The 23,555-nt window shown below is 40.1% G+C and overlaps 1 protein-coding gene and 1 long non-coding RNA gene across 3 annotated transcripts in view; one reads left to right on the top strand and one right to left on the bottom strand.

Annotated features, from left to right (window-relative positions):
• The window catches only part of LOC138923093 (uncharacterized), an 86,631-nt gene that overhangs the window by 30,145 nt on the left and 32,931 nt on the right, over nucleotides 1–23,555 (bottom strand). The window lies entirely within an intron of this gene.
• SYNPO2 (synaptopodin 2) overlaps nucleotides 1–23,555 on the top strand; it is a 168,138-nt gene that overhangs the window by 133,003 nt on the left and 11,580 nt on the right. The window contains exons 3-4 of one of the 2 annotated variants that reach the window (XM_001503239.5): nucleotides 1,420–2,231; nucleotides 4,658–6,840. The exons of the other annotated variant lie outside the window; for it this stretch is intronic. Of the exons in view, the coding sequence (XP_001503289.1) occupies nucleotides 1,420–2,231; nucleotides 4,658–6,840 (2,995 nt within the window). The remainder of the gene's footprint in view (nucleotides 1–1,419; nucleotides 2,232–4,657; nucleotides 6,841–23,555) is intronic. 2 annotated transcript variants of the gene reach the window in all.

Below are 23,555 nucleotides of genomic sequence, written 5' to 3'. Positions count from 1 at the left end.
CTTCCATCCGAAGGCCTTCCTAAATTAAAACTCTCTGACCTTTTGGTTCCCTCAAATTCAGTTGCAGAGAGTGTATTCATCATTTCCTATAAAGGCAAGATCTAATTTGCTGTCATCATATTTTTAAAATGCTCTATTATAATGTTTTTTTCTTTTGCCAGGAGATTACTTGCACAGAGAAAAGCTGCATTTCATTTGATTCTTAGTGTTGTTTTGTTTTGCTTTGCTAAACACAGTCAAAAGCAAAGTTATGAGTAATTATTTTGAACGTTAGTCTGAAATTCTACTCTCACATAAATTCTAAGGTAAATTCCCTGAGTGGAATAGAGTAGGGGCCACTCCCCCCAGTTGATGATCCTGCATCAGCCAGGGATTCTGAGGGGGGAAGAAAGGGGCAGAGATAGACGCTGCTGCTTCTTAAAAAACCTACAGATGTAAGAAAGGAAAGCGCCTCCTACAGCTGTTCTGTGAATGATGCTTCTCTTCTAAAAGCAGTTAGAGTTTAAATTAGAGTTCTAGCAAGAAGTTGGTTAACACTTACACTAACATTGCTTTTTGCAAACCCAAATTTGCATAACCAACTGGGAATGGTTAAGGTCAAAATCAAAGGACTGTGGTGAACAGCTCCGGGCCCCTTAGCTGCGAGATAAAGGAACAGTTTGGCTTCAGAGATCCTATAAGGAAAATGCTCCAAGAGACAGGTTCAAATAGGAGAACGGGAGACATCTCAGATTATAAATACTTCATGACTCAGTGATTCATTGCAGCATGGAAAGGATTTCTCTTGACACAAGAGGACTGGGCTGGGGTCCACTTATTACAAAACACATGCTCACTGGAGCTTAAAAAACAGCTTGTATTTCATTCCTTTCAAGAAAACACAGCTTCCAAAAGGATTACTTGAACTATCTGCATTTTTTTACTTAATAAATTTTTTATTGAGGTAACATTGTTCATAGTAAAATTATCATTATATTAATATTGCTCTGAAGCTGCTGAATATGTTGATGTGACTTTATAACCTGCAGACCTAAACTTAGTCAATAAGACATTGAAATGCTTTGTCACATTATAACAAACATGGTTATTTGAAAACATCCAAATAATTACAGATAAAGGGCGTCCATGTAGCTGTAACCTGCACGTTTAAAGAATAAAGGCTGAATTTAGGATGGATTTAGGTTTCATAATCTTTTGTAAGCATTTTTGCTTTGCTTTAAAGAGAAGTTTATTTGGAAGATCTTTAAATAATAATATAAACATGTTGCCAATTTCTGTTTTCAAATATGTTGCAGTTGACATTTAGGAGGAAATGTTTTGACTGTATCATGTATTAGACATCATAAAAGTGTCAGGAAGTTCTTTGGCAGGTGTAACACACTCTGATTTAACTGTCTGGACTGATTTTTCTGTGTGCAGACCATCGAGTGGAATAAGTGAGACTTTGATCTCTGAAACTGAAAACAGAAACCATGAGCATCCCACCCACGAGGGGTATGTGGAAAGTACCACGCTGCAGATCCGACCAGCCACGAAGAGCCAGTACAAAGAGTTTTACATCACCCCGGTCAAGAGTGGAACTCCCCCAGCTGAGGACCAAGAAAGTGGTCCCGGTTGTTCAGGGAGCATAAAAGAAGAAACAGGCCTGAGCTACCATGTGGCTCCCCAAATGCCTGACTCCCAAAGAGGACACTTGGCGGAGGAGCTTATCTTAAGGGAGAAGGCAGAAGCAGGGCAGCCGGGGCCTGTGGTTGAGCTACAACTGTCGCTTTCCCAGGAGAGATACAAGGGCACTAGTGCTCCCGCAGTGGCTCTCCTGGGAGCTGAAAAATCTAAGTCTCCTGACCCCGAACCTAATTTACAACACGACGGGATTGTCCACACAAATTTGGTCCCGACTAATGAGAAAGGGGACCCTTCTCTGAGGTCCAGCAAGATAATCCAGATCTCCAGTGGTCGAGAGTTGAGAGTGCTCCAGGGGAGTGACGCCGGAGCCACCGGGCTGCCCCGAGTGGAAGTGATCCTCGACTGCTCTGACAGGCAGAAGACGGAAGGGTGCAGGCTTCAGGCAGGAAAGGGGTGTGTGGATTCTCCAGTGGAAGGAGGGCAGTCAGAAGCACCTCCTTCTCTGGTATCCTTTGCAGTCTCATCAGAAGGCACAGAGCAGGGAGAAGACCCACACTCGGAAAGGGATCACGGCAGACCTCACAAGCACAGAGCGCGCCACGCACGTAAGTCCTGCCCGGCCACTGCTGGGCTGTCGGAAGGGGCTGGGAAGCTGAGGGCATTTTGCTGCTGCTTTGCCTGCTTGGACTTTTCTCCTTTTTAAAGACTTTTCATATGTCTCTCATTGGCTTTTTTTTCCCTTTTGATTTATTAATACACAAAATAACAAATGTGAAATTGTGGAGAACACCAATTTTTGAATTGGAAGCAATAAGTTTGAACTTTAGAGTAGATTTCAATGTTTTTGATGCACGTCCTTTTATCTCCAAAGGCACAAGAACTGTTAAAGAAAATAATACTGTTAATGTGCCTTTTTGATTTGTCTCAGGATGCTGTAATATTTCATGTTAAAATAACGTACGAGAGTATTTGAAGTCATGTGGACGGCAAGTTTAAATGGCAAAAACTGTCGAGTCTGCTCCTGAGAGGTGTCTTTAAAACACAAGCTCCACCACTGATATTAAAAGCACATCCTCATTTTGAAAAAAAATCATTGTGCAGCTTGATGATGCTTGCAGAAGTGAGCTTGACGGACAAGGACATGTGGAATACTGAGCAGTTACATGATCCTCTCCGTTTTGTAAGTCTTCACTAGACTGCACAGCGTTTCGTCTACCTTCTAGACACAGAAGTCAGACTCCAGGGCCTTGTGGAGGCATTGAAATGTCCCCAAACGTAGAATATATTTAAATTTGTGGCTTTTTACAGTGTTTTGTTTTACTCAGGGAGCGCTTACAGAAAGAAGAATAAGGATAAGAACGGCAGTTAGGTTTTAGGATTTTTTTCTTTTTTTTTTTTTTTTTTTTTTTACAAACGTTGGAATTTTGTTTGAGGAGGTAAATGCTGACTGGCAAAGGCACTTGAACGTGTGAATGATACACAACAGTAATGAGCTCGGCTATTCAAAGTAGTGTATTAAATCTCCCAACCTATTGTTGTTCCTTTCAACGCATATTTTTAGCATAACCACTTGTAGCTTTATTGGCAAGCGCTGTTACTCATTCCTTATAGTTTAAGCATCTGTACGCATCTCCACATTTATAGCATTTTAAACAAGTGCATTAAGGCAGCACTCACATACTTCACATGTTGGCAGTGAAGTTAGCAACAACTGTGACTGTCAATTTAACAGTAAGTTGTGTAACACTGGTCAAAAAAGGAATTACATTTAGGAACGATCACACTTTTTACTGTTTTCTCTAAATAAAATTTGATTACCAGTGAATACCTGTAACTTTGTTATAAAACTATTTACTCTGATTGTCGTTTATTCTTTAAAAATTAACCATTAAGTCTGATTTTTTTTTCAGTGACAGAAAGAGCTAACTTTCAATCATAAAATATTCAAAGCATTTTTCTGAAATTTCCATTGAATTATTTTGAAAAATTCAAAACTTACTTGTGAATCATGCTCATTATCATTGAATATATAATTATAATTAACTGATGCTATAAACAAATTTGCCACCAACTTATTTTTATAGTAATAATGATAAAAGTAAAAATTTAAATATAAATTTTTGCTGTATTTAAAACTGTCAAACTCTCATTTAAATGACTTAGTTTCTGCTAAAAGGGCTGAAAGGGGCACTAGTCATATAATTTTTAAATTTTCCCAAGATTTATACTTATTCTTGCTGCAACTTTAGTAGTGTTATATTTCCAAAGTAGCAATACATTACAAACAGATTTATCTTGACAACTTTGTAGCTGAAATTTCTTCTGTGTATTCACAATGATCTAGTGTTCTGAATTATTATTAATTATTGATTCAGTACCTTCAATTATTAGTCATTCAGTTTTTTGAATTTATATTCATTTAGTCACCATGAATGCTAAGACTTTGCGGGTTATCAAAGTAAAAAAGATAAAAAGAGGAAGAAAACTTAAATATTTAAATTCATTACATTAGAATATTTAGGTAAATAACATTTTCTTGCTCTCTTCTCCTCCTACGTTTAAAAAATGCTTGGAAACGGTTTTATATTGACTTTTTTAAAAATATGGATGTACAAGGTAAGTCTTAACTTATTTTCCAGAAAATGCTATGTCTTTAAATTATTTCCTTTTTAGTTTTGATTACCTCCTGTTAACTGACATTTACTAGCCAGTGTTTATTGTTGAAGTATCAGGATCCATTATGAAACATATTATTCTAATCAAATTATGAAATGTATATTCAAATTAGCATTCATAAAAATGCATTTACATGAGCAAGTGAAACAGGGCATTGTATAGTTCTATATCATTGTATGTCATTATAGAAGTATACATTTTAAAAGAAATAAGAAAGAGAAATGAGTTGGATGGCTTCGGAATTCAGTACCCAATTGTAAACATACTTTTTCCATGTCCGTTTTCCCCCAGGAGAGTTGACTATGGAGTCTTCCTTGAACTCATCAACTCAATATAATTTTTGTGCTTTCCCTAGGGCTCAGAAGGAGTGAAAGCCTGTCAGAAAAGCAGGTGAAAGAAGCAAAATCTAAATGCAAAAGCATTGCGCTCCTTCTGACAGATGCCCCCAACCCCAACTCCAAGGGGGTGTTGATGTTTAAGAAGCGTCGGCGGAGGGCCAGGAAATACACCCTTGTCAGCTACGGTACTGGCGAGCTCGAGCGAGAGGCAGACGAGGAGGAAGACGGGGACAGAGAGGACACCTGTGAAGTCGCGTTTCTGGATGCGAGTGAATCAGAGGTGGATGAAGAGTTACTGTCTGACATTGACGACAACACACAAGTTGTAAACTTTGACTGGGATTCTGGACTAGTGGACATTGAAAAGAAACTGAACAGAGAGGACAAGATGGAGATGTTGCCAGACACCACAGGCAAGGGAGCCCTCATGTTTGCCAAGAGGAGGGAGAGGATGGATCAGATCACGGCCCAAAAAGAGGAAGAGAGGGCTGGTGGAATCCCAAGCAGAGAACCAGATGCTGCCCAGACGGATGGCCTGAGAACCATGACTTCTTACCAAAGGAAGGAAGAAGAATCAATGAGAGTGCAGAGCTCTGTGAGCAAAAGCTACGTGGAGGTGAGCCACGGTCTCGGCCATATGCCCCAACAGAATGGCTACAGTGGGGTGTCTGAGACAGCAGAGGCCCAGAGGATGATCCCCATGAACAGAACGGCCAAACCCTTCCCAGGGTCTGTGAACCAGCCAGCAACTCCCTTCTCCCCAACCCGAAGCATGACAAGTCCCATCGCTGACTTTCCTGCGCCTCCACCTTATTCTGCAGTCACACCTCCACCTGAAGCCTTCTCCAGAGCAGTATCTAGTCCGACAGCTGGCCCAGCACAGCCGCCTCCATGGCCCCAGCCTGCCCCATGGTCCCAGGCAGCCTTTTACGATGCATCTGAGCGAATAGCTTCCCGGGATGAAAGGATCGCAGTGCCAGCGAAAAGAACAGGAATATTGCAGGAGGCCAAAAGGAGAAGCACAACAAAACCCATGTTCACCTTTAAAGAGCCCAAAGTAAGCCCAAATCCTGAACTCTTGTCACTTCTTCAAAATTCAGAAGGCAAACGGGGCACTGGAGCTGGAGGCGATTCCGGACCTGAAGAAGACTACCTCAGTTTAGGAGCAGAGGCTTGTAATTTCATGCAAAGCTCCGCTGGGAAACAAAAGACCCCACCTCCTGTTGCTCCAAAACCTGCAGTCAAGTCCTCATCCTCCCAACCGGTAACTCCAGTTTCTCCAGTCTGGTCACCAGGAGTGGCTCCAACCCAACCTCCTGCCTTCCCCACATCCAACCCATCACAGGGCACCGTTGTCTCCTCTATCAAAATAGCCCAGCCTTCTTACCCTCCTGCCCGGCCCGCAAGTGCTCTGAACCTGGCTGGTCCCTTCAAAGGACCACAGGCAGCAGTAGCCAGTCTGAACCACACACCCAAGCCAACAGCTCCCACACCAAAAGTAAATGCTGGTCATGCTGGTGGAGGGGGACCATCCAATCAGCTTCCAGGAATGAGTGGGAGAGGAGCCCAGCTCTTTGCTAAAAGGCAGTCGAGGATGGAGAAGTATGTGGTAGATTCAGACACCGTGCAGGCCCACGCTGCTCGAGCTCAGTCTCCCACTCCCTCTCTACCAGCCGGCTGGAAGTACTCCTCCAACGTCCGAGCACCTCCTCCTGTGGCCTACAATCCTATCCACTCTCCCTCCTACCCACTGGCTGCTGTCAAGTCTCAGCCATCAGCCCCACAGGCCTCCAAAACAAGCAAGAAGAAGGGCAAGAAACCCCTCAATGCTTTGGACGTCATGAAGCACCAACCGTATCAGCTAAATGCATCTTTGTTTACTTTCCAACCTCCAGATGCAAAGGATGGCCTCCCCCAAAAGTCATCAGTCAAGGTCCACTCAGGGCCGACCTTGAAGCAAGCCCTTCCTCCTCGGCCAGTGAATGTGAGCTCACCCACCAATGTGCAGGCCTCGTCCGTGTACTCAGTACCAGCCTATAGTTCTCAGCCTACCTTCTTTGCAGAGGCCACCTCACCAGTCAGCGCATCCCCAGTGCCTGTGGGCATTCCCACCTCTCCAAAGCAAGAATCAGCCTCAACATCTTATTTTGTAGCACCAAGGCCGAAGTTCTCAGCCAAGAAAAGTGGTGTCACAGTTCAGGTGTGGAAACCATCTATTGTGGAAGAGTAATCTTGTAGCTGAAGCTGAGTGTCCATTTTGCTTGAAACAAATTGTTTGCAGTGTTACTTGAGTCCCCAAGAATGCCTAGCAAGTCCTCAATTTACTTAATTTCAGATGTCACCTCCCAATCTGGGTCCAAGGAGCATAATATTTTTAATGAGTCAAAAATCTAACTCAGATTGACTTAAAACATATTTATCTTCTTTGCACACTTAAAAATCTGGGAGTACCCCAAATAGACATGTGCCATCATAGTAAATAAGCAGGATATTTAGGATTTATGCTTTAGCCACAAGAATGACAGTGATCGGGGTTATCAAACATGAGGACACAGCCTCTCTGTAACATAACAGCTGTGGTCCGATGGCGAAAAGGTTCGAAGGTAGCAAAGACATAACATGTATTGACTGAGATTTCCTTTTTAAGTAGTGCTTTATCTCTATTACTAATGTTAGAGGATAAGAAATTTATTGAGGACAGGGATTAGCGCTGGTCTGTCAACCTCAGCCAGATGTTTGATATCACAGAGAAGGTACCCTGGGGATTGTTGGAATGTACATGGTTTAGTATGGTGGGTCAGAAAGAGGGTATTCATAATTACTGAGCACTTCTGTATCAGGTTCCTTGCCAGATGTTTTACAGATATTAATTCATTTCAGAAGACTTTTTTAGAGTAAAGGGGATAGGGCAAGAAGCATAATCATCCTTAGAGATGGATCCCCGTCCTCCCTCACAGTTCCTTAAGAAACTAAGTGAGTACGTCTCCAATTGCCCATGAAAGCATAAGTTTGTTTTCCTCAGCTGAGGCAAGTGGTAGAGTACAGTGTAAATGGAGCAACGTATAAAAAGGTGAGCAGGATGTGGATAAGGTACATATGACTATTGTTTTTCCTTGGGAAACCACGACTGGGGTGTGAAGGGTTACTGACTACAGGGGCTGATTGTGAAGCACGAGGAACCCCATGTATATGGAGGCCGTAGGGTGAGAACACACAATCATTAGCATCATTTCTGAGTGACCTCACAGATTTTTTTTCTTGTGTTTGTTTTGCTTTCTGACGACTGCTTCTCCCACTGTTCTTTGCAATTCTATTCTCGCACCTTCACTTTATTATTTATATTTGATGGACCAGGAGGATTCAGGCAAGGTTACCTTGTAAATTTGGACTGGTCACACACCATGCCGTCATCCAGCTGGCTATGAAGTTAATAATGTTACTGACAGTAAACCTGAAGACCTTTCTCATATCTATTTTAAGTCCGAGTCTGACCAACCATGGAAAATATTCAACGTGAATTAATGTAGAGAACCACAAAGCATTTTTGACAGCTCCAAGGAAAACCATCTACTCAATACGTTTAGAGACCTCTCGTAAAAACTAGCCTGGTTTGAGAGTACATGGTACCATTTTAATTCTCTGAAAATATCTGTATTCCTGTTCTTTTTCTGCTGTCACTGTCAATCTGCTATATTTTTCACTATCCAATTAAAATATTACTTTCTTCTTTATCTGTTCAATGTATGTATTTAAAAAAAAAAAAATGTTCCCTCTATGAGCTATTCTGACCTGAGTCATTTCTCTGATATTTCTTTTATATCACTCCTAAAGCATCTGAATTTCCTTTTTGTGAGCATATCCATTTCTCCATACATTTAAAACCACAAGCCGTAGGTATTTCTAAGACATCACACACAGAGGAAAATTAAGTCAGCTACAGAACAATAGGACCAATTCTGCTTTTTCTCTGGAAAATCTTCCATTGCCTTTGGTGGCAGTTTCCCCAGAAGTTACAACCACAGGATGTAGCCCGCTCTCTTATTTGCCTTTTTGGGAAATCAATTAGGAAGATTAATACAGGATAAAGGAAAAAGCAATCTAGCCATTGTATAATACTATTGTTTGGTATTACTTATTCTCTGCAAAGGAAGTCTGTCGAATGCTGTGCATTTTGCATTCTTTTCTAATTGAACAATCAAAAAAGGCTTCTTAAGGTGAAGCAGGAAAGGAGATCATTTTATAACTTTGCATTCTTAACAGAGCATTTAAAGAACGGCATGAATTAGAGGAAAGATAATAGAACACAAGGTAGTCAGTTTGAGATCATTGGTTCAAAAGTAGCCTAGGATGGTAATGACCCACAAGTATCCCCAGTTGTCCAGTGGTCCGTGGTATGTAGGAATGAGGAGTGTTTTCAGTCTGTTTCCTGTTGGACAGGTGGCGATCTTAGCAGAGCCGCTGTTTGTAGTTCATGACTAAAGACGAAACTAACATGAATGTGACTGTCATGGGTTCCCCAAAAGCTTCTAAGAAACATGCCAGGCATGCAGTCTAAGCATTCACAACTTGAACTGGGAACTGGAGTATAGGTCTCATCTCAAACCATCCCACATTACGGGAGAGGGGTGGGAATCCTCCAAGACTATACCCACAACAGTGTGTAACCTCACCCTGAGGGATGGGGGAGTGGGAAGGAGTAGGACTAAGCCAGCTCCCTGGAGTAAGAGGCAGTTCTTTTGCCCCTTCTCCCTAACCAGGGAGCCCCCTGGAAACACATGCAGAATAAGCTGCGTGTACCATGTTGCAGGTTGGAATTATGGAAATGATGTCAGCGTGGCAGGTGGGAAATTTGGAATTCATGACCTCAGCTTCCTTCCCACTAGGCATCCTTTGCCCTCTGGGTGTTGTTTGCTCTCTGGTGGTGGCAGATGTTTGATTGGCGGGTTGGCTGGTTGTGGGGCGCAAGGAGGCAGTTTTTGTTTAGTTTTTAGCACCTTGCCTTTTCCCTTGTCCTTTGTCAGCTTGATTTCTAGGCAGAGCACCTATGAAGTCAAGTTTTCATCATCAACACAATAGCAACAATCATCTTCTAAGTGCGTATGCCTTATATACATTAGGTGCCTTCTATACGTTATCCCAAGGAAGCCACTGCATGGTTTACAGGCACTGGACTACAAAATAAAATGTAATCGCAGTCACTGACTGACTGTAGGACCTTATGCAAATTTCTTTTCACGAGTTTTGCCTTAATAATATCTCAGACCTCTCTTCCCGCAATGTTGTCCCATAGCGAGTCTGCACAGCACTAGATCTTGTAGGAGGAAAGGTAAACATAGGTAAAGCATATTCCTCCCAGTTTTATAGACGGGCAGACTGAACACAGAACTGGTAAGATGGGGAATCTGAGCGTTGCCACTTTAATCTTAGAACATTTACCATTTTATTTCTAATATTTCAATAATGAACACATTGTTTTGAGAGAGGAAGAATCACACTGTTTCTGCATTTTGACTGTTTGTTGATAGTATAAAGCATCAGTTTTTAGGAATATGTTTTTAAGACACATTTGGCTTTTCATTCTGGAGCATATAAAGTTTGTACTTCAAAATACATCTAGCGTGACTGTTAATGATAACACGTATCTCATTTAATCTTCACAAGAAGCAGCTCGTTTTAACTGTAGGAAACTGATGTGTGTTACAAATAGTTCTTTAAAGTAAGCCAGGGTTCTTAACTCTTCTAGATGGTACCGTTCCCTCTCAAGAATTGGGCTGGTAGGGCAGTTGAGTATTAGTACACGGCTTAAATTCCGGCTTGGACGCAAGAGTCATATCTGAGATGTGCAAAATAAATTATCTACATTTAAAGGGGGTGGACTCACAGTCGTGGGCCCGTTGTCCTATTTGCAGTGACTCGGTTAGAGAACTTTCAAGGTCACTGTGCTGCTGACAGCCCATCAGACACTGACTCCGCGGCACCTTCACAGTAAACCCTCTTGAGAGCACAGGACACGTGGCTGTAAGTGTCTGAGTTTGGATTTAATCTTTCACACAAAGCCCCTCGCTGTGTATCATTTCATCCAGTTATCATTCGGAGAAGCTGCAAGCACCCATAATCTACTGGTGAGTTCCTGAAATCAGCGGCTGTTTTATGAGTCACCACTGGCCTGGCAGGAAGGGTATTTGAAGTCACAGTCATCAAAAAGAAGTGATTGTTTTCTGAAAAGCTCAATGCTTAAAATACTTCCAGAGGGAAGCAGTGGGCTGCATGCTCATTCCCTCCTAAGATCAGAGTGGTGGAGTTTGTTTTAAAAATTGTTAAAGTTTCATGAGAAAAATATGTAAATTCTGAGAACCAACATTATATTCCCGGAAACACTGACCCTCGCTGGTCTCATGTCCCTTTATCGCTGGACTCTGGGGGACACAGAGACTCGTGTAACACTTCAGTGCTGCTGAGCTTGTCAACAAGTATTCTGGGAAAAAGCAGAATTGAATTCTTCTCTAGACTTCCCACCAGGGTTGGCTGAGGGCCATAAAGCAAGCTAGTAAATTCCCACAGGACCCAAACGCCCCCACAAAATTGCTAAAAGAGGTCAGTCTCCATTTCTCCCACTCTAGTTTAAAAAATAAAGTACAAAAATTACAGGCCATCCTATGGAGCATCAGACCAATAAAAACCAGTCTTTTGGAGGAGGCCCCACATCAGAACTCTCCTTTCCTTGATGTTATCCGGTTCAGCCAGTTTCTTAAATTCTTAAAAAATTAATCTCTGTGGTATGTACATTCGTACACTAAATTATCATTTGGCACTTGGAAATCATAGATCTTTCTACTCAGAGGCAATTGAATAAAGAGAAATTTAATTTAAAAATATCAAATTCTATCCGACGTTTCTCAGACTCCTGATTGGATCGGAGGTTTCCCAGCTAATATTGTATATCTCAAGTATAAAGAGAAAAGTTAGACTTCTACAGAGTCCTGTAGTTTAAATAATTTTTAGTTATTGATGCACAGAATTTCTTACATTTTCATTTTTTGGTTCTAATGTAAAGCTCCTCATGTTTACCTCTGTTTACCTCATTCTTGACATGTTTATCTAAACTATGTGCTTTATGACTGGTGAAATATACATTCAGGGTCCCGAATAAAAATCATCACAAGGACCTACTTCCCAGCCTACCTTCCTTCCTCTATCTGATAATGATAATAATCATCAAAATAATAATAGCGTTCAAATGTACATGGAGGAATCCTGCTTTAACAGCCCCTACTTCTTGAGCTCCTTGATAACTCTTACTGGTTTGTTCATGGAAAAAAAACAAAAACCAAGGGATGGCAGTTAGCTCTAAGTTGAAAAGAAATGCACATTTTAGGAAGAACATTTTTCTTCTTGGAAGTAAATATCAAAAAGCAAAGTGGTTTTTTATTTGTTCTTCAGGAGACACTTTAGCACTCAGGGAATCTTCATTTTCTTTATTTGGTGGAATAATCTGTTTTCAAGACCATCCAAAGGCCCTGAGACAAGCATCACAGTCCAAGTCAGGATGAATGATGGGGATGGAAGCTATGGTAGCCACTCAAACACCTCGTGAGGCCTGAGGAAGAGGCAGGAGGTGGGGGATTGATGTATGAAGTTTCTACTATTTGCCAGGAACTGTGTTAAATCCTTTCCATAAGTTATAACAATAGCTAGCATTAACCGAGCACAAACTTTGGATACTTAATTATGTCGAGTGTCTTTAATAGATTATCTCCTTTTCTTTTGTGAGCTATAACTGATATATAACATTCTATTAGTTCCAGGTGTGCAACATAATGATTTGGTACTAGTACATATTGCAAAATGATGACCACAATAAGTCTAGTCCACATGCATCACCAATCATAGTTTCAAATTGGTTTTTCTTGCAATGAGAACTTTTAAGATCTACTCTCTTAGTAACTTTCAAATATACAATACGGTATTGTTAATTGTAGTCCTCACGCTGTACATACGTCCCGAGGACTTATTTACCTGATAGCTGGAAGTCTTTACCTTTTGACCACCTTCACCCATTTTGCACCCCCCACCCCGCCCCATGCCTCTAGTAACCACCATAGATTCTCTCTTCTAATCAGTCCTTATGAGATAGGTACCATCCTCATCCCCAGTTTATAGTATAGTTGGGATTCTGAGGCACAAAGAGGCTGAATAACTTGCCCAAGATCTCACGGTGTTACGTAGTGGACCCTGGATTCCATCTGGACCCACACTCTTACCCAGTTATACTGTGATTTCATTCACTCCTCAGGATTACCCTAAAGGGAAGGTACTATTATTCCCATTTTACAGACGAGGTCTCTGAAGCTCAGAGAAGCTAAACAACTTGTCCAATAATCGTTAAGCTTATAGGTAATGGGCTGGGGTTGGACCTAAATATTTGTCTGACATCCAAGCCTGGGCTCTCCCTTCAGTACCACATGGTGCCCGCAGTCTCATTAGACCCCGGGATCCCACTCCCTGAGGCCTAACTGTGAGTTCACCAAACTATTCACCTAGAGCCTACTCTGTACATGCTTTGTAGATGCCTTTGATCACGTCAGTTGATATTAGAAAAACCCCACTCCTTTCATAAGATGGCTCATAAAATCAGATGCTACGATCATGTGTTGGAAGTAAAACCAGTCTCTGAAAAAGAAGCATCTGTTTTATATGTAAAGAAGATGGATTTGACACTGATTTTTATATGAGTTCCTCAAATTCTTTCATTTTCTTATTTCAGGATGAATAGGTGATCTTCCTGGGCTGGGAGTGGGGAGCAATGCCATTTAAAAAGTAAAGCAAAATCAAAGTCTTCACATAAAAGAAACTGCTCCCCTTGGCTTCATGCCATTCTGACTAAATATAATTCAGGGAACATTCTTATTAAGCAGTGAATCAGCACCCTGCTTGGCTTGCTACTAAACCAATAATAACTTGATTCACTTCAGCAAGGGTAATTCTAAACAGAACAATGCTGAAAGAGTCACAAGTTTTCAGTGTTTCAAACTATGCTCTAAAAAATAGTTGTCAGTGGAATCTCAGAGTTCCGTGAAGTCTCTGCCCACCGAGCTCGCCTCCATCCTGGACGTGCAGAGACAGCAAACCTTCCTGCTGCAAGGCTCTCAGTGGAAGATTTCTCAACAGTTATTTCTGTCAGACTTCCCAGCAAGGACATTTTTATACCTTGTGTTTTTTCCAGTAGTTTGTTTTTTTCTTAAACTATGTCCCATTGTTATTTTGAAAATATCTTCTGAGGAACTAGCGTAATAGATTCTAAACATGGATTTGAACCTTCTCATCACTAACTTCAAGGAGAGGAGATGTGAACTTCTAAGTTGACTGTAAAAACCCCTCGTTATATTTGCAGAGCTTCGCTGCCTTAATTTAAAATCACAGAGCCCCTAATGAGGTGCTAATTAGGAGGGCTTACTATATGCTAGGTGCCATTCTGAATACTTAACAAATGTTGACTTTTTTGGTTTATCAAAAAATGACTAAAGTGTGAAGTAGGTGCTATTATCATCCCACTTTACAGATGAGAAAATTGAGGTAAAGAAAAGTTAAGGAGCTTATCTAAAGTGGTGGGGCTAAGACTCAAGACCTAAGAGTCAAGCTCCGGAGCCATTCTCTGATCACAAGGCTACATTGCCTCTCTTGATCACAAGAAGATGAAGGTCCCAGAGGAAAGAATTGCCCATCGGAGATGATAAGCTTTACCTGTCTCAGAAATAACTCAAAAGTTTCTTTGAACCTTCCAAATCAAAGGAAGAAATATTGGAAAAGCTTCTTAGAGTTTGGTAGCCCCAAATGATAGACACTTGTAACGAGGTGCAAAGGAAGGGGAAACTGTAGTTTTTATTTCTATCAGCCTATTCGTTTACAACTCAATAAATGGTGGGGGAAGCCTATCGTTTTGCTTGTTACCCTTGAACAAATACCCATGATACACCAGACCAGATTCTCCAACCACTTCCAGCCAACTAGCATCACACATTACTAGAGCTGTGCTCATTTACACCAGGTAAATTAAGGAAGAAAAGGAGAGTGATGAGGAGAAAGTCCTCAAATTTTAGGAACAATAATGTGGAAAAATGTTCTCCTAAGTTTTTAAATTTAAAAAAAAAACATGATTTGATTTAGGGGAAGCAGAAGGTAACCATTTCTTCAGTGAAATTCACCTATGATTAGGAGAGAGCATGCAGGTAAACACCAAGCACACACATCTTATAGTGTAGTGTAGGCACTTCTTGTAGTGGGGAAGACCGTGGACTCGGGCCACATTGCCTGCAGCTGAATCCCAGGCCTGCCTCTTGCTAGTTGGGAGACGAGGCAAATGATTCAGCCCCTCTGTGCCTCTGTACTCCCAGCTGTGACATGGAGACAATAACAGGTGCACCTGACAAGTTGTTGCGAAGATTAAATGAATCAGTATGTGTTGTGTGTATGGAACAGGGCCTGGCACATTGAAAGCATTGGATGTCTGTTGGCTATTAACATTATCGTAAAGGGCACTCAATAGACAATAGCTATTTCAAAACTTGCAAGGAGGAAAACACACACACTACAATAAAAAAAGGTCTTCTGTTTTCTCTGTTAATATGGATTCCCGTTTAAGGGATCTAACACAACCAAAATAGACAAAGCAGAAGCAGTGTCTGTATAAATCTCGGATTGACGTGAGGAATATATTCCCAGGAGTCTTTTACTGAGAGATCTTTTTTCTTCTCTACCGTTTTCTTCTTACATGTCTATATTCCTCTGTATTCAGCCTGTCAATTTTTTTCTTCTTTGTGTTCATCTATTGTACTAGCATTGTTGTAGTAGTATACAAAGATGAGACCAGGATTCAAAAAAACTGGTACAATATTAAAAAAACGAAGAAGAAAACATCAGCTTTCAGATTCTACTGTAAAGGGACTGTATTCAATTCAAAGTACCAATGTTAAATAGAACAAGTGCGGTGCACTTAGCAATACAAAGAGAATTCTTCTGGGGAAATGCTTGTAAATTAAAAATATTCTCAGACTAGGCTAGTTGGTAGCCTGAGCAAGGTTCCAGTCAGGTCATTGAAGCTTTAATAGGCCTTTCACACAGGAAGTGGACCAGTTGGCAACCCAATCACCAGGCTACCCCAATTCCATGCTGCAACAGTTGGGGCTCTGGCAGAACCTGGCTGACCTCTGAAGGCACAGCAGACAGCTGGTCTCATCCTTCCCCCCAACACTGTCCCAGGACAAAGGGTCAGCAACCTGGCCCTTTTAGAGTAATTGATCTCCTGGCCTAAGAAGCGTGATCAGTTTCTCAAAACAGGAAGAGTGAAACCTCGTTCTGAACAAACTCCCAGCTCACAGGGCGAGCGATGGGCAACTCAGAAGCTGAGTGACTCATGGAGGGAGGAACCTAAAATTCCAGCTGCCTTTCAAAGCCAGGGAATTTTTGTGGTACTTCTAGAATCCTTCTGAGTCAGAAGCAGAAGTCAGGACTGATCTTGAAGAGCAAAATATCAAAACAAGCTGAGATTCTGAAAATTTTATCTGAATCCAGATAGGCTTTTGTTTCAAGTGGAATTAGATTGAGTTCAGTTTTCCTCTTGTGCCATTTAATTACATCTTTTCTTAAAAGGTAAAAAACAACTAGGTCTCCTTCTTGCATTGCAAACCCCTTAGTTCTTTGTTCTCCTAGCATATCTCAGATTGATAAAGAAACCTTCACAAAACCATCCTTCAGAGCTAAAAGTCACTAAGGAATAGGTGGGACTAATATAAATAAAATGCTGATTTAAAATGTCATACCAACCCTTCCACAATTAGGGTTTTTTTAAAAATCACACCCAGAGTTTATTGATGTCTGGCCCACTGGACTACTTGTTAATGCTTATCAGATGGTGCCAATTATAATTCTTCATATAAACTCAATATGGGCTAAATCAACTTTGAATTCTACATTTTGAAATATCCAGCAAAATGTCACAACTCATTGTGGGTGGTATTATTGAAATAAAGAACAAAGCAAAATTTATCACTGAGGACTTTTGATTTTAATTTTACACTTCAACAAATAATATTTCTTTTATATACAGTGCTTTAATTTTAGCAAAGTATTGCCGTCACAGTGTTCTAACAGTTTTCCAGATTTTGTTCCCAGGAGAAAATTAAGATTTCCCTGGCTGCACCTTGAAAATCCTGTTCTAGCAGATCTGACTGGCACCCAGGAATTTGTTTTTGTAATATACACCCCAGGGGATTCTGAGAAACACTTTTCTGAGACACAAAACAAGTCAACTTTATTCTCTAAAACCTATAAATAGTTTTTCAGTTCATCCAGTCAGGGACAGCCAGACTTGTAAACCCCGCCAGCTTTCAGATGCCTCGATGCTGGTCGGAAGTGAGTGGGCGCTGCCGGGCTGGTCTTGACGACATTATTGCAAAGGTCCGCTAGATGGCAGCAAACCAACTTCCCTCTCAGAGAGGGCTTCAGAGGCAGCCGTTCTAAAACTGGCTGCAAATAACTTGCTTTGAACATTCTTTTTTATTAATTTTTTAAGTGGAAGAATAAAGAGGGCCGGGAGATGTTATTTATCTGACCCCCTGCTTCTAATCAAGGCTGAGAATAAATATTTCCAGGAATAGAATGAAACAATTTTGTCATCTAGAGAAAGGACTGTAAAAAATTGCTTGGCTGTTTTTTCTTCTCTCTGGGGAGAGAGATTGTATGACTTCCCTCTTGGAGAGGGCGATAGAGGCTATCTCCAATCAGAAATGTTCTTCCTAATAATGAACTTAAATCTCTCGGCAGTAATCAAAACATTCTTATTTTGGGATCTGGGCTAAAGGAGAATTTTGAAGCACTTTGAATGCTAATTAGCTTTTTCAAATGAGAACAAATATGATTGTAAAATTTTTGAAATGAAAAAGAACTTCATGCACTTTACGGATCACAGGGAAAGACCCCAATGTTTTTGTTGAATCTCAGCAGTAAGATGATCGAATGGTGTGGTAGACTGACAAAATGCAGAATCAGTCAGAGGCTGCTTAACTATCGCAGTGGGTACAGAACAAAGGGACAGGTAGAACCCCTGAGTAGCAGCTTTGATCCCAACAAGAGTATTGTTTTCAGACCTTTGACGCACTGAAGTCTACTTCTAAAACAAAAAGGATGGTGACGCGTCTGGAAGTCCTGTAATATGAGATATATGTTTGTACGTTTACCAGAAGGAGGACAAAAGACTAAAAGGAGATAGGGGAGCTGGATATTTGAGGAACTTTAGTGCGGATGAGAGAGTAAAGGTCTTTATTGGTGAAAAAGAAAAAAGTCAGGACTAATGAGTGGAAGTTACAAAACTAAATTTCAATTTAATTTAAGAAAACTTCAAAAACTTGCAGGGAAGAGATGAAGGAGGAGCTAACATATATAGGACATATAAAATGTTTTAAGGGCTTAAATACATACGCTTAATTCTCACAACAACCTTATTTGGTGGAAATTATCCTCATTTTTTTAATTGATAAGGAAACTGAAGCTCAGATTGGTTAAGAAAATTGCCCAAAGTCACCCAGCTAGTAAGGCAGCAGACCCACCACCTGAATCCAGGTTTATCTGTTTCCATAGTTTGTGCTTTTCCCATTACAGTGCTTGTCACGTGTGTTGTAAAAGGAACTCCTGAACCTCATGGAAGCTTGATTGCAGGCCCTCTAAAATCCCTTCCATCTCTAAGATTTTATAATTCTCTATATAAATATCTTCTACAAAACATCTGGGTTTTTAAGTTTTGTGAATATTTTTCTGAAGTTTAATACTTTTTCAAAACCAGGATCAGTTTAAAACCCAACAAGACAAAATTTGCTTGTTCCTTACTACTTTAATTCCAGGATATTTGAAGGAGAAAATATCTTAAAATTAAATACGTAAGTTTTCTAATGAGAGAAAAAGCAGAGAGGAGGTGAGAGAATAATTTTCTTTCCTTGAAGCCACAACTAGAAGGATTTGCTTTGGTTGCAGTGTTGTGAAGTGTGATTATGTTCCTCCTGACTATTCCTGAAATGTACACAGATACTTCCTGAGAACAGGGAGCGTTCTGAAGCTCAGAGTGGCCTCTAGTCCTAGGGCAGACGGTAGGCACCTGGAGGAAGGTAAGAAATGGGCTTGCAATGCCGTCAAGCAGAACTTCCAGTACCCTTGGCTTGTTGTTTCATCCAAATCACTACATCTCCATCCTTTGCTGTCAAAATGCACATGTTCCTTTTCATAAAATTATGTCAAATGTACTGTGCTTTCATATAGAAAGCAATCTTTTACAAAAAAGAAGCATTTTTATTTGTCTTCTTTGCTTTCACTATTCAACCTCTGTTTTGTTGTCATTTTGTTTTGTTTTTTAAACTTCTGTAATATTCTACCCAGCACTGTCAACTACCGTCAAAGTCAAATCTTGTCATGTGAATGGTGCATAAATGTTTAATTATCAATGTATTGTGGGGATGCACTACATTGTCAGACTTCATTTGGTCTCATCTAGACTTCATTTTTTGCAAAAAAATGTACTGGTCTAGACTGACCTGCATTTAGCAATTAGTTGTCACATCAAAGTTGCGTTTCATCTAGAAATATGTGACCCACAGGGATAAACTGCAGGAAATTCTTCCCTTACCCCCACCTCCTTCAGGCCCTTTAAATGAAAGAATCGGAGATAACCTTTCTCCCAAATAAAACACACAGGAAATCTCCAGCCTAGCTCACAACGCATGCCTGGCACCAGGTGGTCAATGATTGCTGATCTACTAATTATATTTTAAAAGGAACTTACCTGCATTAGACTTACCAATACTGAAACAGGCAAGATTCGGAGCAAGGATGGAACTGGGGAAGCAACCGTCAACTGGGAAATCCGCTCGCCATTATCGGAAAGGTTTTCGTAATATTTAAGAAATAGATCAAAACCAATCTGAGAGGAACTTTTTGATGAGTGTAAGTTAGAAATCTTTTTACAAATAGATAAGCTCTAGGCGTTTCCTTTTCTTTCCCTTCCCCAGTGTATTTTTTTTTAATGGATGGTTGCTTCAGAACGTCAGACATACATGTTACCGCAGGATCTCTTCTCTTCCTCTCTCAATCTCGAACGTATATTTATGAAAGCCTAGACATTTTAGTACCTCTGGAAGAATTTCTCTTTTATCTTAGGCTAAGACAGTATATCCAAAGTGGCTTAAAGGGTTGATGAACTGTGCATAGCTAATTCACAGGCTTTTGTTAATTCATCAATGCATTTGCATGAATTAATACTGAAATTGAAAAAAATTTGTTCAGCAATTGGATAGTCAGTAACTACCTAATATTATATCAAAATGAGGGGGAATGTGGGAACGGGAAGAAGTCAAGGGAATAAGGAATGAGATCCTTTGGATAAATGAGTGGCCCACATAGCAAAATTTGCTATAGTATTAATATGCAGTGTTATCTAGAGATAAGTACATCTTGCTGTTTTGTGAGTGCATTAAGAAAGCTATGCCAATAGGAAAAGCTATTAGAATAACAGCTAATGCTAAGGGCAAAATTAAGTATTTGGTCTCTAATTTTAAAAGTTTGATAAGTAGACAATCATATTAATACCTCCTGAGACATCCCGTTGAACCATTAATGGCGTTACAGATGTACCTGGGCTTAGTATTTTCAAGTGATGTAAATGCTTCCTATTTGGAAGAAAGGTACCTGGGACGCTCCTGATCAAAGATGTTTCCAAGTTTCCCGTTTGTACTGGGAAAGCACGCCATCATAGCTGTTACTGTATACTCTGCTTAATCTGTTTTTTCCCCTTAGTGATCTTTTATCTATTCCAGAAAAACAATCATGCATTTGAGAACCCCACTTACTTTATGGCATTCCTGTGTCTCTAAAATGAGATGACATACATGAAATTATTGTGTAAACTCCCTCAAATAAGGAAAATACCATTAAATAAAATTTACCATTTGGACCAGAGAGATGTGGTAAGGCACTTAAGGAAAATTTTTCCTACTCTGTGCTTAAGAAAACAAGTTCTTGGTGATTTCCAGATGAAGAGTTACATTTTTTATTCCTAATTTTAAATATCACGCTGGGGCCATATTTTGAAGAAGGAAACATAAATATGGTTTGGCAGTAAATCTTAAATTTCCCAAGAACAGTAGGTCAAACATTTTCCCCAGGGCCCAAGAAATGAATCAAAGGATCTATTTAATAAGCTTAGAAAGGTAACGGACAGAAAGAGTTACAAAGATCAAGTGAGTCGTTTTCCTCATACTGTGTTCTCTGCATCCTTGTGAAATAATGCTGTCACATGTTATGTGGTTGTTGATATGTCCCTGTCATTACCATTAACAGCTATGGCTTGTCGGTTTTTTAACGTAATTAAGTGTTGTGATTGGATTGCTTAAAAACACACCAGTGGAAAATGTGGAGAACGTTATCGTGCAAAGAGGCCAAAGTTGTCAGAGGGTAGGCACACATTTCTTAGGAATTCTTGTTCTTAAAATGTTAACTGATCAAATTTTCCTCTGAGAAAGCCAAAGCCATTCTAGTTGGAAGATGAGTTTGCTTGAGGGACGTTAGCTCGTCTTCAAAGAACAGGCACATAATCTGTGAAAAGCCATCGCTCGTATCCCCACGGTACTTCTAGGGATAAATGACTTTTTGTGAATGATGGGGGAGGGTAAGGTGGCCTGGATTTGTTTTAGGAAAGGTATTTAAGATTATAAACAGCTAAAGCGATATTCATGTAAACACATTTTAAGTGGGTTTTATAATTTATCATAATTCTAATTCTAATAGGGTATATAGCGTAAGTATTAATTTTACACTAATAATAACGACTCTCCTTTACTAAGTGCTTACTAAACGCCAGGCGCTCACATTTTTCTCTACAAACACCTCCTACAAGGTCAAAAATTCATTTATTTCATTCAAGACCAACATCCTTTGTTATTGTGAAAATTCCTTTTTTTCTCTATAGAAACCCATGAAATTTGAACTTTCGATATCTATTATTCATTTTTTACTATGGTAGAAATCTATATGGCTTTTAACGCCTAAATCTTTTGAGGCGAGAGAAAACTTCTTTTCAGAAAATATTTTGAAATGTGTATAAAAGCTTTTATTTTTATATTCGAACCAATTCAAGTAGATTTTTATAAAAACATACTTAAGGAAGCCTTTTCCCCAAGAATTACGAAAAATTTACATGGCAATTCCAGCTGTTTAAATAGAACACAGTCTATATTAACAGGAGTATTTCCATAGGCTATAATTTTTAGTGACAATCTTTTTTTGAGGATAAATGAAGGTGAGAGGGTAGAAATTGCTTCTGTGGTAATTTCTTCTCACTAACAGATTTAATGCCTTAACATACATTATTTAGACAAAAGGTTATTGCCTATGGATTTAATTCTTCAATTTCCATATTAAAAAACACATTCTAACTCTGTGACCTGGGGTCAGTTACCTGATTTCTCTGCCTCAGTTTCCTTATTTGCAACACAGGGATTTTAGGATTGTTGAAAGGATTAAACAAGCTAATGGAAAAAAAGCGCTCAGAACTGCTGCTAGTACATAGTGGAGATTCCACACATTTTAGTTACTGCTATCATTGCTTCTAAGATGAAAGGGACCACAGAAGTATATGCACAGATTCCTCCTTAACATCACTTTTCATCACCTTAAATTGAATGTGGTTATTTTTATTCTTTTAACAGAAGGCTAAAAGAGATGGCGAAGTCTGTATTTTGGCCCACCCAGAGCTGGCAGGCGGATGCGGTCAGCGGCGGTGTTTCTGGCCAGCCCTGCTGCCCGCGTGCTGGTGGCAGGAGGGAGGCAGTGGCTGGCGCAGCACTATCTGAGGCGTGCGGCGCTAATGCCACTTCAAAGGCAAGGCTCCCTCCTATTTTTATCCTGGTCGGCCGCCTGCCTCTGCAGTTGCCTCTTGAACAAAAGGTTCTGCCAGGTCTCTGACAGCTTTTAAGGGCTCACAGACTTTTCTCACAACAAGAATAATCCCCATTTGTTGTGCCCTGCGCCCTTCATTTATAAACGCGATGTCTCCTCTACCTATATTCTTGAAACGATAGCATTATTACCATTATACAACCAGGGAAAGTAAGGCTAGGAGAGCTTGAGTAATATGGGTAACAAGAGGCAAGGGCAGGACTCCAGGGTCAGTGTGATGTCCAAGTTCACATTCCTTCCAATATATCATGCTGGCTTCCATTGTCATTCACAACCTTTGCCCTCTCTCACAAAGGGATTTCCTTTAAACATAAAATAAAACTTAAAAAAAAAAAATCTACTGTTTTAGAGCCAAAAATTTAATCTAAGAGTTAATCTAAAATGAATTAAGATGAATGGTCAGTGGCACAGAGCCAAGTTCTAGCTACAAGGTGATCTCTCTTCTTTTGATGTCTAACATGTTGATTGCATTCATGGAACATTTAAGGAATGTATGGTTGCCTGGCTGCTTTTCTATGCAATAATACGGCTTTTTAGTCCTGGTTCTCTGCAGTATTCTTGGCGAGCAGACCAATACTGTAGATTTCTGTCTAAAGAAATGGACACTCTCCTCCATTTTTTAGATATGAGAGTGCTACAATAGAATTTCCAAAACTCCACTTGGTGGAAGAAACTTTAAGTTTCACTTTAAGAAGTCAGGTCTCAGGGAATGTGAAATAGAGACTGTTTTATTAGGAGATTAGAACAAAAATGACCTTAAAATTCTCCTTATCCCCCTGACTTCAAGCTTGATTGCATCTAAGTCATCTCAAAGGAGCATTTGTCCTATATTTAATGATCTCTAGATAAAGGAATTCTTTGTCTTTATGGAGAAATTTCTTCCGACGTTGACCTGCTTCCCCTTGTGAGGAAAATTATAAC

Source organism: Equus caballus, chromosome 2 (assembly GCF_041296265.1).
Source record: "Equus caballus isolate H_3958 breed thoroughbred chromosome 2, TB-T2T, whole genome shotgun sequence".
NCBI lineage: Eukaryota > Metazoa > Chordata > Mammalia > Perissodactyla > Equidae > Equus > Equus caballus.
This window is presented reverse-complemented; position numbering and strand designations above follow the sequence as displayed.